This window comes from Haliaeetus albicilla, chromosome 23, assembly GCF_947461875.1.
Source record: "Haliaeetus albicilla chromosome 23, bHalAlb1.1, whole genome shotgun sequence".
Classification (NCBI taxonomy): domain Eukaryota; kingdom Metazoa; phylum Chordata; class Aves; order Accipitriformes; family Accipitridae; genus Haliaeetus; species Haliaeetus albicilla.
The window spans coordinates 6382583-6399502 of NC_091505.1; the positions used below are offsets into that span (position 1 = coordinate 6382583).

Genomic DNA, 16920 nt, shown 5'->3' on the forward strand with positions numbered 1-16920 from the left:
GGAGGAGAGCATTAAGACACTTACACAAAGGTCACTTGTAGGAACTGTAAGTCTTTATGAGACTTTATCATTTTGCTGACAAGGTCAACTTGTTATTGATCGTATTTTGTTTAGTTACTTGAAGGCCAGTTATTTGAAGAAACCTGTGTAAAGATCCAGGCAATATTCTTTATACTCCTGCCCTATTCCAGCATTTTGAGTTGCTTATTGCGTTGTCTTTTTTCAAACAAAATATGAAATAAGGTTAAAGTATTTGATTGCCAGTGTTTAAATTCAAGTTATTGTAACATACCATCATTCATTAAATTTAACTGAATCTCTTACTGTAGAAAAGCTTGAAGATTTGATCTGGTTTTTATCATGTGTACCTGATTCATAAAAGCATTTTTTTGATGAAAAATTTTAAGTAGTATTTTTCCAGCTCTTGTAAATGGTTTATCACCTGCTTTCATATCAGGCCAGGTAGCTGTGTGTTTATGAGACATTAATGCCCTAAGCAAAAATAAAAGAAGCACAAGTTGAGCCCGTATATGAGAGGAAGTCGAAGTTTACTGTGACATTTGAAGCTCCGGTGCTGTATCTCCAGCCCTATGTGAGCCATTAGCACCACTGTGTTTTAGCTGGCTTTGGTAAAATTGGGGTGGGGTGGGAAGGGAAGAGTTAGCCAGGTGAGCTAAAGATTTTCTTCCTTCAGGTGGTGAATGAGTAGGCAACTCGGGATCTGTCTGTGTTACATCTGTGTCTGCATCCTTCCGCCGTACAGGGTGTAAAACTTCATGTTAAGTTTTCCTGGTCTTGTGCAGCATGCACTGAAGACAGCGAGTATTACAGCCTGGCGCTTAAGTGGCTTGGTGGACAGTGTTACGCTGAGAAAAGTTGAGCTGTGGCTTTGCACACATGTGTCGGGCATTTGCACCCCTGCAGCTGGAAGTGTGGTGATGCATGGCAATGGCTGGAGACAGTAGTAGAGTCCCCGAGCAGGGGGAATGTGCTGCTAAGGTTGTGATATTCATAAATTGGTTGTGGTTTTTAATCATTCTTGCCCTTATATAATAAGGAGTAATAAAATTACAGCTTTTAAGGGGATATTTCATGGAGCTTTTACATTAATTTAGATTTGAGAAAATGCACATCCTTACATATGAGAAGATAGCACATACAAAAGTAACGCAGTGAAAGAAAAGACCTGGATCTGTAATGAATCTAATATTAATTGCTTACATTAAATTATTTGGTCTGTCCGCTGCCTTGGTTAGCAACGTTAAATATATTTCTGCTACAGACTGTTCTCACAAAAAGTGAAGACTTAGGTTATTAAACCTTGTTTTAAAAGAGTAAAAATAAATCTTTGTTAAGTAGTTGGTTTTCTGCAGCCTAAGTTTTACAGGTCTCTGTGCATCCTAATAAATTTTTGTTACTTGTTTAAAAAAAAAGTCGCTCTTGAAACGTCCCACAAAATAGGTATGCAGCAAGGTTATCTTTTAGGAGGAACTTCTGTGTATTTTTTTTTTTTCCCCATGAGTCAAGGTGCATAAGTACACTACTAATTTTTCCAGTAATGAGCTAAATTTGTCAGGTTCATTGTTTTGCGCTTTTGAAAGCGGGATGCACCGCATGCATCTGAGGCTGCTCGCGCTTGTTACTTTCATGGCAAAATTTATTTCCTGCCTACTGCATCTTCTTAGTGGAGGCCCTTAATTTCTCCTCATTTTTCTCTGGCTTCTGTACCATCGTCTCCATTTGTTCTGTCAGACAGGATATATAGGAAGGCTTTTTCCTGTCAGTAACCATTTCTACAGAGTCATCAGGTAATCTTTTAAACCAACCCTGTGCTTGTAAGTCAGCACCTTTGTGTTCTTCTGTCGCAGATCAGACTATTAAAGCAACTCATAAAATGAATACCGAACTTCTTAGGCAATAACAGGGAACGTTGGCAAATAACAGTAAATTATTTAGGCAAATAGCTGTAGAGAAGCAAATAGTGCTTATTAGTAACTTGTCTACAGAAGCATCTTAACACCAACTTGATATGGTGCAATCAGTCCAGAGCACAAAAAATTGTATTCATTGCTGAAGCCCCATGACACGCTTGTCAGCCAGCCTTGGTCCCTGGCACACTGTCAGCTCCTTAGTTTGTCTTATTTCTGTTCTGTCTCTCTCTCTCGAAGAGTTTTTTTATTGACTTGGGTGCTTTTAAGCCCACTTTGTTGAGTAGGAGATAAAAAAAATTTAAAAAGCAGTTTATAATATTTAAATGTTAGAGCTCTTTATCCAGGTGCTATATCTTTCTGAAGAGCTATTCAATCTCACCTTAAATGATTGGATGAAACTCCCTGAGATTTTTGTGTTTCAAGCAAAGACATATCTTTAACCTCTTTCGCCAGGTAGCGTCCTGAAACGTGGGGAAGGGATGGCATGCCCTCCACGGTGTTACTTCTACCATCATGGTCTGTCTCTCTTCATGCCATCCCTCCAAGGGTTCTGTGGGCCTGGATTTTCTTCTTCTGTTACTATGTTAGAAGCCTTGTTCCCTCGTCAGGCCATGTGCAGTGTTTTTCACTCTTGCTCAGGAAGGTGGTCCTTCCTAAAGTATTGGGAGGACACACAAGCAGGAGGTGAAGTTTTGCTATGCTGGAATGCAGTGACAGCTACCATCAGTTGTTTGTCAAAAATTCAGATAATTTCAGAAGTTAAACTCATGTCTATAGCCCTCTAACAAGAAGTGCTTTCTGTGTTGGTTTTTTTGATGTTTACCTTTTGTGTGTTTTCACTTTTTCTGTGGTTGCTTTTGGAGATTCATATTGTACGCTCACAGCTGGCAATGTACGGGGTTAAAAGTCCTTGTTGCAGATGGAAAAGGGCTGATATCAAATTGAGTATTAAACTTGCTTCCCTCTGCTGCTTACCTTAAAATCATTAAGAAGCTGAGAACAATTGCTTTTTAATTAAGCAAAATCTTTTAACTTCTATGGTTTTGGTCTTCTAGCAATATTTACAGCTGCCTTTTTTGTTATGTTTCTTTTTCTAGGTTAATAGCATCTGTTAATCTAAACAAAAACAAAAAAAACCCAAACCCACCGCAAAACTTATTTTAACAGAGCTCCCTGTTTGTGAACGATGCTGCTATAAAAGGTGTGCCATAACCCCTGTTATTTCATTGCAGTGTTTGCCTTAAATTAATGATGGAGGTGAGGTTACAGGACAAGTGCACCAGTTGCATGTGCAGCTGCAACCCACTAGATTTTAATGATATTGGATTTGAACATCATTTTAATTATATACAAAACTGCAAGCTGCAGTTTGGAAGGTTTCACTGAGGATCAGTATAGCCCGCATGTTGGTATGAGTTTAGACAGGAGATGCAGAGGGAAAAGGGGTTTGTAGTGCAGGGTAGAAGCTTCTTCCTGTTGAAATGTCCACACAATCTAAAAGGAAAACGTCCATTTCTAAACCGTCGTATGCTCTGGTAGAGTAACAGTGTGGTGGATTTTTGTTTTTACTAAGTCTGGTGGTTTTCTAAAGTGTGAAGTCTCTTATTCTTGATTAAATGTAATTTACAGCAAAATACTTCAAAAGAGTGAACTTTCTGGTTTCTTGGCTTCATATTTTAAAAGATACAAAACGTTATTTCCACTTAAGATGCATATGCATCCCTTTAGAGAAATACTAACTGTTCCTTCTTGGTTTAATACCAAATATAAGTTTTTGTAACATATTTTGTGCATAAGGTACAGTTATTGCTTGGTCTAATGGGATAGCGCTTAAGATCTGGGTTTATTTTCTTTTCTTGAAGTTGCTGTTATTTTAATTCTATTTTTAAAAAGTAAAACAGTAAAGTAAGACATATTCAGATTCTTTCTGGGATCATAGTGATATTAATACGATTTAATTGGTTTACAACAACTAAAAATAAAATTTAGCCTTTGTGACCTAAATTTATATATGATATCTGAAATGGTTTATTGTTGGGTTTTGTTTTTTTTTCCCCCCAGGACTATTTCCTTAAGGAGTTCCAGTTGCTTGTTTTCATGACTTTGACCCTATTTAATCAGAGATGGAGCAGATGGACTGCAAACCCTACCAGCCACTGTCAAAAGTCAAACATGAAGTGGATCTAACTTACACAAGTTCTTCAGATGAAAGTGAAGATGGGGGAAAGCAAAGGCAATCTTATGACTCAAGAGAAACTCTGAATGAATATAGCCAAGAGCTAAGACTTAATTATAACAGTCATAGCAGAAAAAGAAAAAACATTGACCAGTCCACGCAAGGTAAATTGTTTATTTTATCTACTAATTATTTTCATTACTGTCTGATTACTTACTATGAAACAATATCATGTTGTCAGCAGACAAGCAAACATTTTGTTTTCAAAGGTTTCTAGTGACAGCTGACTTTTAACCTATTTTTAACCATACCATAATATCAGAAATTTAGGAAATGGTTTTTTTGAAGTAAGATGGATTTTCTAGCAGGATAGACTGACTGGTATGCTAGAGACCATCACGTGATATCTAAGATGAATATTTCTTTAGTAGCAGCTATTCTTGGTACTAATGTTGACTGATTAATTATTTACTACCTTTGCATATATTGTGTGCATTTTGGTATAAAATCAACATTGAGGTTGTAGGCTATCTCTGCATATGCTTACAAAGCCTATGAATGAATTCAAATGCAACAATTCTCTTAACAAAATTTCTAATTGTATAAAGAACCAAGTCATTTAGAAACTGAAGATGAGTGTATTGTATGAAAAAAACAATTGTTGTTTCTTTTTTAGCCTTTTGCACAATATGGACAGAAGTCTAGGACAAATATTTGAGAGCTTATGGTGGTTGAGCTAAGGTTAGGAAAAGCTACTGTTTGGTTAGAGATAAAAGCTAAAGACTAAGACAAAAAAAATGGAAGGAAATGAGCAGAATTTACTGTAGCATTCCCTGATAGACTGCTGCTCGTGGAAAGCCGCATGCTGCATTTAACATACTTTGTACATACAAGTGGCCTGTCTGTTGCCTTTAGCTCTGTCACAAATTTGGGTAGGATGGTGGGGCAGGGAGAACATTTTTAGGAATTGGAGTGCATGTCAGAAACAGCGAGTCCTGCCCCCTTAAAGGTAACAGCAAAAGAGTTCCAGGAACAGTCACCCCCTGCTCTTCAAGGAAGTGGTTAAATTGATCCATTATAGTGTGGCCAGTACTTCTCAGCTAAAAATTTTGGTACTTATTAAAACAAAACAAAAGAAAACAAAAAAACCGAACCACAAAAAACCCCCCAACAAAACACCCCCTGCACAAAGCAAGTCAATCCCTCACCGCTCACTCAGAAAAGCCTTCTCCAATTTTCTGAATATTAAAATGAATTTTTTTACAAGAAAGTAAAAAATAGGCTTTTTGAAGCTAGAAAATTTGTCTCCTCTGTGATGTGTAAATTAATGCAAAAATAAGAATAGCTGTGCTACATAGCTCTTACAGCCTTTTTGTTTTTACTGCAGATATTCTGAATCAAGTTACTTTCATAATACTGGTGTTGTCTGAAATTACCTATAATTCATGGGAGAAATAATACCTAGCTGCAAGAGATAGCCTCAATCCATGTACATATATTCCCTCCAAAGAGTTACAAAACTGCAATATTGGGAAAGAAAAAGTCCTGAATACAGATTTCAACAATTTTTATATAGAAAATTCAACTTATATATTTGATTCTTTATAAATGGCTTGATCTTGAACATGTTACGAGAGTTTGGTTAACTAAGATATGGCTATATTGTTGTAACTGGAGATGGTATAAATGTACTTGTAGATCTACTTAGAGGAACTACCTCATTACTGATCATTGTGGCTACGGAAGCATAACCTCTGCATTGACCTAGGACTCTGAAGAGCTCCCTGTTTGCAAAGCTTTGTGGCTGTTGGTATTCATGTCAGCTCTAGCATCACTACCTTGGACACATATAAAAGAGTTGCAGTCACTATCGTAGGCATAAGGAACCAGCCTGAGTGTCATATGTTGAATTTATTCTTCCAGAACCGTGCCTCTGAAAGCAATCGCATTAATAATTTTGGAGAACTGGTCAAATTAGCGTGCATTTCTGCAAGAAGTTGTCAAGCGTGAACTTACCTCACTTATTCAGGACTGGCCTGTTAGGAATCAGATTTACACTTGTGCAGACCAACAAGTATTTTACACTCATGTTGTAAGATGATTTTATTGGAAATACATGCCCCGAGATTTTTCCATTCAAATTAATTTTTATGAGATATTGTATGAATTTGCAGTTCTTCTATTTTACAAGCATTGGTATTTTTCTTCTTGGAAGCAATACAGTCTTGTACTGCTTCAAACTGCAGTATGAGGCTTGATGTCCACATTCATAGAACATTGCTCAAGTCTCTACAGTAGTTTGTCAATATGCAGGGCAGCACTTAAATCCTTGCTTAGCTCTAGGCACCTTCTTTCCTGAATTGTCTAGGTCAGTATATTATTATTTAATATATAGTGCTTGCTTTATTGTGTTACTGAGCATAAAAGCATTTTTAAAAACATATACTTGTGTCCTGGTTTGTAAGGGTGGAGTTGAATTTTGCTTCTTGTACTAGAAATCATAGTTTTCTCCTGTGACAAATTCAGTTTGGTATAAGCGAGTTAGTAATTGCACTGCTAAGTATATCTGGCTTCCTGGGAATTCATCCCCATATCTTTCTAGTGATTTAAATGATAATTTGAAATAGAAAACTGGTTGAGCTCAAAATTCAAACAGGAGCAAAAAAGTTTGTAAAGCTGAGTGTAAAATTTCAGACTTCAGCCAGAGTTTGATTTGATTACAGTTCCAGTGTGTTATTTCCAAAAGGACACCAGGTTTCACGGTATGAGGCATGGGAGTTGGAGAGTTCTTGGTGATTTTTGGTAGTTGCTCAGTCAATACCAGAAAAAAATCAGGTTCAGTTTTGGACTCTGAATCTGGTATGAGTCCATAACACTGTAGATGGAATTTGTTTTAAAGCCATTCTTTTCTAGAATTCCTCATCAGAATCTTTAACAAAGTTTTTCTCATGTTTGGCACATCTTTGGAGTGTTAAAAAAAAAAAAAAAAAAGAAAAAAAAAAAAAAACAAACAAAAAATCAAAACCAAAACCCCCACAGTGCCTCTTTTCAAAGACAATTATTCTGCAAGGAGAGTGCTGTACCGTGCCATTGCTTAAGACTATTGCATAAATAAAATCTACATGTCAAAGCTAAAGGGGCATGCACAGCTTTATCCCTAGGTATTGACGTAATATTCTTCTCTAGCTACTAGGTACAACTGAAATAGTACTCTGTACTTAATGTGTGATGAATTAATGGATGGCACAGTGAGGATAAAATTCATGAACTTCATCCAGGGAAGGTGTGAGAATAGATGAGAAAACAGACACATAGTAACAGTCATGAATGAAGTGATAATGATGAAGGGTGAGATAGCAATCAAACAAGCTCTAATGATGGAATGTGAGATGAATTGTTTCAGAACAAAAAAATTAATGAAGAGAAGCTTTCAACAGGAACAAGTGTAGGGGTATCTGTACTGGTAGAGTTAGTTTTGTGAAAAGAATCACCAATTTAGATGTTTATGGAAACTGGAAGAATTTGTATTGGCTACTTAAGCATGGTAGGTTATATAAATTAGACTGAGCAGTCATGTGAATTTAGTAAACCACTTCAGAGTAAAATGTGATTTACTGCTCAAAATACTGATATCTCAGCAATTTCTGTGAAGTTTTTTGTGACAAGCAGTTTGACTATTTCATTGTTAGTATCAATATTGAGGATTTATTTCTATGAAAAGTTTCAACTGGAATCTGAGATTATGTAAAATCATTACATGTGGGTATTTATATGTTTGCATACATAGACAATCTGTATAAACCAGAACTCTACATGGCATAAATTCAAAGGAAACATTTTCAGAGTTCTCATATGTATCCTACGGAATTGAATAGCACTGTTAGTATTTTGCAAAACATTTTTTGTGTCAAAGCTTAGTCTGAAAGGCCATATGATCTCGCAAATTACAAAAATTTTTGTTTTAAAGATTGAAAACAATACCCAAATATATAATATATAACTGCTTCAGTGTTATTGTACTCCTTACAATGCCTGATACTGTAGATCTTATTGAAAATCAAATCTTACTCTTCAAAGAGGAATGATTGATTGGTTGGTTTCACACATCTTATAGGTAGGAATATGAAAGAAAAAAACCCTCAAAACAAAACAAAAAAAAATCAAAACCAGTAAGTACAGAATTAATCTATTGATTAAGCAATGATTTCTAGGTGTTATTCTTGAGGTCTAGTAGCGATGTCCTTCATGGAGAGTCCAGTGGAAGATAAATTGTGTGTCTGGGGTTATTTGCATCAGAAACTTGTAGTTATCTGACAATTCCAGATTTAACAAATAACACCCCAGACTGTTTCAAGCCGAGCTAAGTTTTACTGGCCTAACAACTCAATGTGAGCAGATACAAAACTCTCCTGACAAAGTGTCATTGACTCCTGAAGAGTCAGTGCTAACTGCTTAATGTGTACATCTGAAAATGAATTCCCTTAGTCACTGGAATGTTCAAACTCCTGTTTATCTGAAGATATGCAAATCTGCAATATCTCATCCTGGCAAGAAGATCTTACGAAGTAAATTCCTGGCAGACCCAGTATCATATAGTTTGGGGATATTGGCAAACATAGTAAATTAATTCTTGCAAGAATTGGTATACACGGTGTTTCGTACTTGAAAGAGATGGGGTAGAATTGGCAGAAGTCGTCAGAAATGTTGTTCTTGCTAGGAGACTCATTGATGGACCTGGCTGCGAGGAAAAAAAATTCTCAATAGTTGTACCATACATAGATTGCACTTCTAGCTTATTTGTGACATGTTTACATCATCAGAACTGTTTTCTTCCACAGTTTTCTCTGTTTACACCAAAGTAAATACAAAGGGAGCTGTACTCTACAAATACTGGCAGTACAAAAAAGCTTTATGGCTTTTAGGTTAATTACAGATTTGCAGAAAACACTAGTTTAGAGGAATGAATTCCTGATAGGATAAGCATCTGGGATTGAGTCATTGGCATGATAAAGTTTATTGATCATTAACAATATGAGCATACGGCGGTAAATTTCTGGTTAGACAAATGTGTATTTCCTGGCAAGAGAAATATATTGAACTGCATTATAGGCAAGGCAAACTGGAGTTATTCCTAGCAGGAGGATCCAACAGCAAATATCTTCTGGTAAATATGTGTGAAAAAAATTAAGCATTACTAGTATTCTAAGAAGTGATGTTTTAGAGTGCTTCACAAAGAACTGACCTTTCCTGCCTTTAGCCCGAGAAGTAAGGAAAACGTTTTTATAGGACAAAAACTGCAGATTGATAACATATTAAATGTTTTGCAGAGAAGGTATATAAAATTATCTTCAGGAGCAGTAGGTAAACGGATCCAGCTAAGTGTTCAAAATCTTCCTTGAATGAACTCAATTGGCTTCATGAAGTGGCCTGGGTCACAATGTGAGAAAGCTGTGCTCTTCAGCCTAAGGCCACTTCTGTTTCATCCTTGATCTTTTTTTTAGCTTACTGCTGTTGCAATCCGAATCTCATTTCTGCCCTCTGTTACCATTCTAGCAATGGTAAGGATATGTAGGCAATAGAAATGTTCCAGTGCTGAAAAGCACTTTCTTTCCCTAGAAAGGAAAAACTACATGTGGGGTGCAGAAATTGGTGGTCTCTTTTGCTGTACTTTAAAGTTCAGCAAATTTAGATTTACCAGGAAGGAAGATTTAAACACATGCAGCTCTTAACATCGTATGACCAGTCAAAAACAGTTTTACTTATCATCATAGACATAAATATAAGGCATGCTGACAAGCACTGGTAGGAAATGGTCCTGTCAGGAAAATGTCATGGTGTTTTTTTGTCATCTGTGAAGTAGCAAAAGCTTTTTACATAATAGCCATATTCTCCTCTGATTTCAGAATTATGTAAATCCATTCAGGGCAGCAGATCTGCTTTGTGTCTGAACCAGGGCCGTGGAGAGTTGAATCAGGGCTGTGTATAGCATGTGCTTTTTGTTTCAATTACTTTACCTTTACACGTCATTTAAAAATAAATAAGCCGATCTTTATTAGCTTCTCCCCTTAATCTGTTATGTCTAACACTAGAATAATACTCTAACAGACCATAAGTTTGTGGTCTTTTGAGCCCTCCCAAAGGAAATTGATGCCAACAGAGTGGCTGTGGTTTTTCAGCATTTTAATAGAGATTTGGAGCACTTATCTGGGTGAATTTAGGACTCTGTGCTTTTAAACTTGCACAAAGAGCAGTTAATGAAGGGAAAATTTTATCAGGGGGCATACCCAAGCTCCTTGTTGATATTAAGAAGATAGAGCTCAATTTCAATCTGTGCTAATCTGGTGGTCAATGGAATAGCGCAGAACAGTTCAATATAGCTCTGCTTGCTAGTTGCATATTTTGGAGCCTTTGCCAGTAGTACTCATGTGATAAAGACTATCAAAATAAAGAATATTATAATGGCTATTTATTGACATGTAAACAGGACACAGTAAAATGCATTTTTTATGTTTGTAGCTGGAGGGGGAGATCATTAGTTTTGAAAAGGGCAAGAAAAAATTTAAAGTGAGAAAATCTCTCTTAAAAGAACTATTACTATGCAGGCTTTTAGAAATGTAGTTTCAAACTCTTCAGCTGGGTAGTTATTTACTTCTCTTGTTCCCAATGTTTTCTTTATGATGAGATTTGTGGGTTAATGAAGGATGGGATTTTTTTTTAACCTTTAAGCTGCATAATTTGTTTAGAGCTGTGTATTGAGTTGTTGTGGAACACGATTGTAGCACAGTGGAATGAAGCATTGCCGAGTTCCGGATAAGGAAGTTAGGAACAGGCTGATTACAAAGGAAACCAATTATTTTTGCAAGCACTTTTCTTTAAATTCTGTAGTTTAAGGAAGAAAATACATTTTAAAAATAACATTGAAGACTTCTGGTAACATACTATTACTAGATAGGGCTTGTATCAAAACTGTTGAGGTATTTTGTATTACTAGAATTTTTTTTCACTTCTTTCAGATGCCAGACATTTAGATGTTAGACTTTTAATGTTGTCCACAACATTATTTTGCTAATTTTAGAAAATCTTCTGAGACCTTAATTTAGGCATGTTTTGTACCTGCATGCTTTAGAGCAGGGACTTGAAGCGTAATGAAGTGCTGTCTGTGTAAGGGCACACAGTATATCCCTCGTACTGTCTCATGGAAGGGACTCAGCTTCCAGTGGAGGGTGGTTTAAAGGTCCTTCAGATTTCTGGGCTGTACACTAGCGGAAGGAAGCGATAGCTAATAAGCTCCATCTCCTGCTGCTGTATGTTACACCATCTGGTCTGAGTGTTCATGAGCTTCATGTTGTCCAAAAAAAATTACATATGAGGCAGAGTAAAAGACTCTGCACTCCTAAAGCTTTAGTGCATTGTCTCCACCTGTATCCCCTTGCAGAAATAGGGATTCCTGGTGTGCTGTGCTTTGTTTGGCTAGTTGTGTTCTAATCACAGTGATGTTACTGTCTCCCAGAGAAAAACAGTGTGATGAGCAGTTCCCTGTGGCTTCCTGGACTGCAGCCTTCTCCTCTAGGTGGGGAGTATCTGCAAACTCTAAGGAAAGGAAAAGCTGCACTTAGATTCAGACCCCCTCTGGATATTCTTTCTTGATTTGCCAAGTAATGGGAAATTTCTCTTCTTGGAGTAGCTGGGGTGAGGAAACTGCATGTTTGTGGCTTCATTTAAAATCTCACGGAGGGAATACTTTTCCTTCCCTTCATCAAATCAAAATACATGAGCAAACTGAATGTGTAAAGAGACTCTTCCCACAAGGCTGAAGTGGGTGTTCCCTTCCTACATCACAACTGTGTTACAAAAGCTTGTAACCTGCTGTCACCATTCCTGTAATGCTGCTTCCAATCTTACAATATCTGCCATCATCTCAGTGAAAAAAAAAAAAAGCCTGGTATGATCAAAAATAGTTTCATTCCCTCAAGTCATTCTTTTGATTTAAAAAGTGGATATCCAAGAGAGGGGAAAAGTAAGGGGAAAAAAAACTACTGAGAAAGGAAATAACCTAGAGAAGGATCACAGTGCATTTTCAATCCCCTGCTAACAAATGTCGTCTAAGGAATAAAAAAAAGCATTGTGCTAATGTTACACAAGCTTAACAATCCATTTGTCAGTGTACAGATGCAAATGACAATCCTAATTTCCATTCTCTTCTCTGAATCACCAGTTTTCCTTGGTGTAAAATGACAGAAATCGTAGACATAAAAATCAAAAGGGGAGAGTAACCCAGCCAGTGTAACAGAAACTGAGATACAGCAATCTTTACAGTAACCTGTGCCCAATACTAATGGAATATCTACAGCAGAGGCTTAGACTTCTGAGTTAATATGTTTTGGAATTCTGTTTGTCCAAGGCTGAAATTATAGCTGTAAAATGTTCTTGCTATATTAATAGAGCCTCTTCCTCTAGCACTTAAAAGTGCCCAAGAAAATCTGTCTTAAGTTAAAACCGGGATATGAACAAACATCAAGACAAAGTGACGAAGTGAGTGTTACAGAACATGGGAACCAGTGAACAGCTCTGCACTTGTCCTGGAAGCCATTTTAATATACATATTCTTGCTGTGTCTTTGATGTCACTCTTTTGAAAACAAAGAAGAGCTGTCTTATTTTCTGCAACTAGAAATCTGGTTTGCTTATCTTCATTTACAGAGCAGATGCTGAAACAAAATAACATTTCTTCCCAGGGTTTCTCAATTATGTATCTGTCAGAAGATTTTGTACCTCTCGAAATAAAGAGCTGTCAAGAAGTAGCTCAGTGAGTCGATGACATTGCTGCGTATCTGGATAAACAGGCGGGTGGGTGTACCCTAACTCATTTAGAGCTTGAATTAGTTTTTCTTTTGAGAATGAGACTGAAATAGTTCTGAACTTAGTTCTGTAGGTAATTATGTGAAATAAATTGTGAATGTGATTTAAAATCTAAGGTTCTCCTTTCAAAGTTTCAGTTTTATTGGAAGCTGCTCAAAAATCAGTTTCCTGCTGACTGTCACTCATTAGGAATGCTTTGCAAGTAGATGAAGTATCCTTAGCTCAGATGGAAAAAACAGCATGGAAGGAATAAGGTAATGTTTAACACGAGCAGACTGATTTTTTTTCACCATCACCACCCCGCCCAAGCACCAGTTATATAACAAAACAGTGAATACTGAGTAAGGTTGATATAGTCACTTCCAGCTTTAACCTCAGGAAAAATAGTTTGAGGACCTAGAAAAGTCACATGTTAAAATATAAACAGTTTCTGTGAAAATCACCAAGAGATTACGAAGCCAGCGAATTCAAACGATAATATTAGCATGGTGACTAATGAGACATAAATGTTAAGTTTTTGTAAAATTTTTGAAAGATCCTTTATTCAGTATTAATGTGCTGAAATTCATAACTGCTACAGAAGTTGCATCTGTAAGAAAGAACATTAGCAACTGGATTGTCTTAAATATTGTGCTCAGAAATAGGCCATACCAGAAATCCTAGTCTTTTTTCCTGATAACTGAAAACAGTAGTATCTGAAAAGCTAGATTCAGCGTTGCCACTGACTTAATTGACCTAAGGTGCTTAGCTTCACACGTGATTTTTGAACTGCCAAGAAAAACCCAATCATGTGAGCCAGGGCTGTTACCATGCTTTACAGACAACAGAGAGCTGTAGAGAAAGGTGTCATTAGCTAAAGAGACACAGCATCAGGTTATGCTGCCCATGGCCCCTGCAAGTGGGACAAGTCTGTCTTTGAGACTGAAGTCCCAAAACCACCCTTTGTGAATACCTGGGAGTGGAGAAGAACCTGGACCTCCCAGCCATTAGCACTTTCTGAACACAGAAGCGTAGTGTGAACTGTGTAGAGCTTTCCTTGCGATGAAACTAAATGGCAGGTGCTGTATTTTGTGATTCAGCCGTTGTTTATATCACTTCACTAGTAAGGCACTTTTCCTGGAATTAAAATAATAGAAAACAAATTAAAAAAAAAGAGTGAATCAACTTTAAAAACCTAAGGATGCTCAGGGTTATTCCACTTCCCTGTAAATGGCATTTCTAAGCACACAAAGCATGTGGAATGGGACCACATGAACGTGCTCCTGCTGCCTTTTGGACAAGCAGCAAGGCAATAGAAGTAGCTTGCTAGAATGGCTGGATTGTAATCAATCCTCACGCTCACAAAAATATGTAGTGTTTGCTGTTAGGAGAGTACCATAGAAGGAAAAATGAGTGTAATCTGAAACATTGAGAAAAATTCACTGCAGATTCATGAACTGTTCTGCAAAACTTCTGTTAATGAAATTGATTTTAGTTAAGCTAACTGAGGTTAATCTATTTTTATTTTTATCTGTTTTATAAATTTATTTGAATTTTAGTTCTCCCACTGAATGGAGAAATCTTTACTCACTGGATTTGCCACACACTTTCTCACTAATTCATACATAATTGAAGATTACTTCTGTTCAAACAAATGAAGATGCATTGGTCTAAAAGTGACCTAAGCAAGAAAATAAATGGCCCAATGTGCTTAAACTGCATGATTTATCAGAGGGTTTTATTTAAGCTTTCTAACAGTACTCCGATATTGATGGTTTTGGATTCCTGGGACAGGTTCACAGTTCCTATGGAGAACAACAGAAGCAGCAAAGTAATTGCCAGAAATTCTTAAGGCTCCCTTGCTTCTAAATATTTTTTAGAGGATGAAAGTGGTTGGTGTTTAGAAGTACATAAAAACTTGAGTTCCTCTTCGTTTTAAATTACAGAGCAAAGATTATTCGCGTATGATTTTCTTAATATAGTATATTGTAATGAAATGTATCCTAGAATTAGATTCTGTTATTTATAAAAGTTATAGAAATGGAAATGCAGATAACATAGTGAGTGATTGTTTACAGGTGTGTTAATTTCTTAACTATAATTCAATTTATTAGTCATAATTTTTTTTCTAAGTCTTAAAAATGGAAGCTCACTTGTGCTTTCACTGATTAACTGTAGAATTTTGTACTTCTGGCATCATGCCAAGAAGCTTGCATGATTTACTTCAATGTTGTTCAAGAGAGAGGTAAATAGTAAAAGTAAGCATTCGTGATAACTAGAAACACAATTAACAACAGTAGTACAGAAAATATGTAGTTTTCTTTTTTCAGATGTCTTTCTGTGGCCTGTGAAACATGCCTGCACTTTTCTTAGGGATGAAAGTTTTTAAATTCTGATCAAAGAACAACTTCAAGTATTGTTTAAAACATTTGCAGTCAATTCAATTTGAACATATCTATAACTTCTTCCTTCTTTTCAAACACTTGCATGAAATTAATGACATCTGCTAGCTTGATCTCTTTATTTCACCATCTATTGAAGAAAAACAATTCTATAACTTCATATGCTGCTGTAATCAAGACAAGAGAACTTTCTAATTTTTTTATTAAAAAAATCGTATCAGGACACTGATTATATGGTTGTCTGTAATGTAATTTTGGCACATACTTTGAAACTTTCCTAGTAATGAAATTAAATAAATTGATTGTTACTTAATAATTTTTAGTAAAAATCAAAGGGTTGTATATTGTCCTACATAAAATTAGTTATTCTGTTCAGCTGGAGGCAGGAATTAATTATAAAATTTCTCAATAATGTTTTCCTTTTGTTATTTCTGTGGGAGTTTTCGTATTCATTACTACAAATGTGTGTATAAATACGGAAAGGTATGCATGTAGTATTGACATAGTACAATACAAGTTCTATCTGCATTACTTTAAGGTGCAGTCTTGTACCCTACCCTATTTAGTCCAGAAAAACAGCCAGAATTTTTTTCTGAGATTTCGTTACACGTATTGACATGCAGAATATTAAAAGAAATGCAGAAATCAGAAGAGTGTACACAGGCATTCTAACTTTGGACCAATTGGGGGTTTTTCCTTGTAATTGGAGTCAGTTACTAAGAGTTTGAGTAGATAAATATTAGAAATGTTGTCTAATAATTGCCCCCAGAGGTATTCCCCTGTGATGCTTGGAAAATGTGTTAGTAATTTCCTCTTGCTGTGGTTCATTTTCTCGTTTCATACTTGGGGACAGATGACAAAATTTGTTTATCTTTGTGTCTCTGGAAGGAAATAGAGAATTCGTGAAGAGAAGGGCATGGTATGAAAAATTCCTTGCATTTCAGTTGAGAAAGGAAAAAAGGAAATTATTTGCCTGTCCCTACTGGTTAAATCTTCATTCATGTGAGCATATCTTGGATGACCATCTTGTCTGTTACCTATTGTAAAAATAATGATGAACACACAGTACCTATCTGCATGGATAGCACTCCTCCTCCCATTGTGACTGCCATCACATAAAGTGTATCTTTGTTCCTTTAAATATATTTCTTTTCTCCTCCTGTTATCCAACTCTTCTGAGTCAGTTCTATATTCACTACTATTTAGTGAGTTCTAGTGAAAAAAACTAAAATCAGCAAAAGAGTAGTAAATTTACTGGAGTATCTGTTTCCATGATCTTATTGAGCACAACACAGTTTAATGTCCCAACACACTCAATTTGTGTCTGTGACAAAGGACAAAGCATGCCCTTCACCTAACCAGTTAGCACAGGCAAAACTTCCAGCATTATACTACTTCTATGGGTGAAGCTAAAACTGAATATACTAACTTAGGCATCTTTAGTCAGGAATGCATTATGCCAAGATGGTATTTTGATATGCTGATTGCTGGTTTTCGTTGCTTCCTCAACATTTAAACTTAGCTTGAGGAATTTTCTAAGATATTTGGGGGGGGTTTATTGATCTTCTTAAAAA

At 36.3% G+C, this 16920-nt stretch overlaps 1 protein-coding gene across 3 annotated transcripts in view; it reads left to right on the plus strand.

The window, feature by feature from the left end:
- The window catches only part of TENM1 (teneurin transmembrane protein 1), a 348313-nt gene that overhangs the window by 88059 nt on the left and 243334 nt on the right, over nt 1–16920 (plus strand). For all 3 annotated transcript variants that reach the window (XM_069811008.1, XM_069811009.1, XM_069811010.1), the window contains one exon: nt 3993–4271. In XM_069811008.1, coding sequence (XP_069667109.1) covers nt 4055–4271 — 217 coding nt within the window. In that variant the 5' untranslated portion in view covers nt 3993–4054. The remainder of the gene's footprint in view (nt 1–3992; nt 4272–16920) is intronic.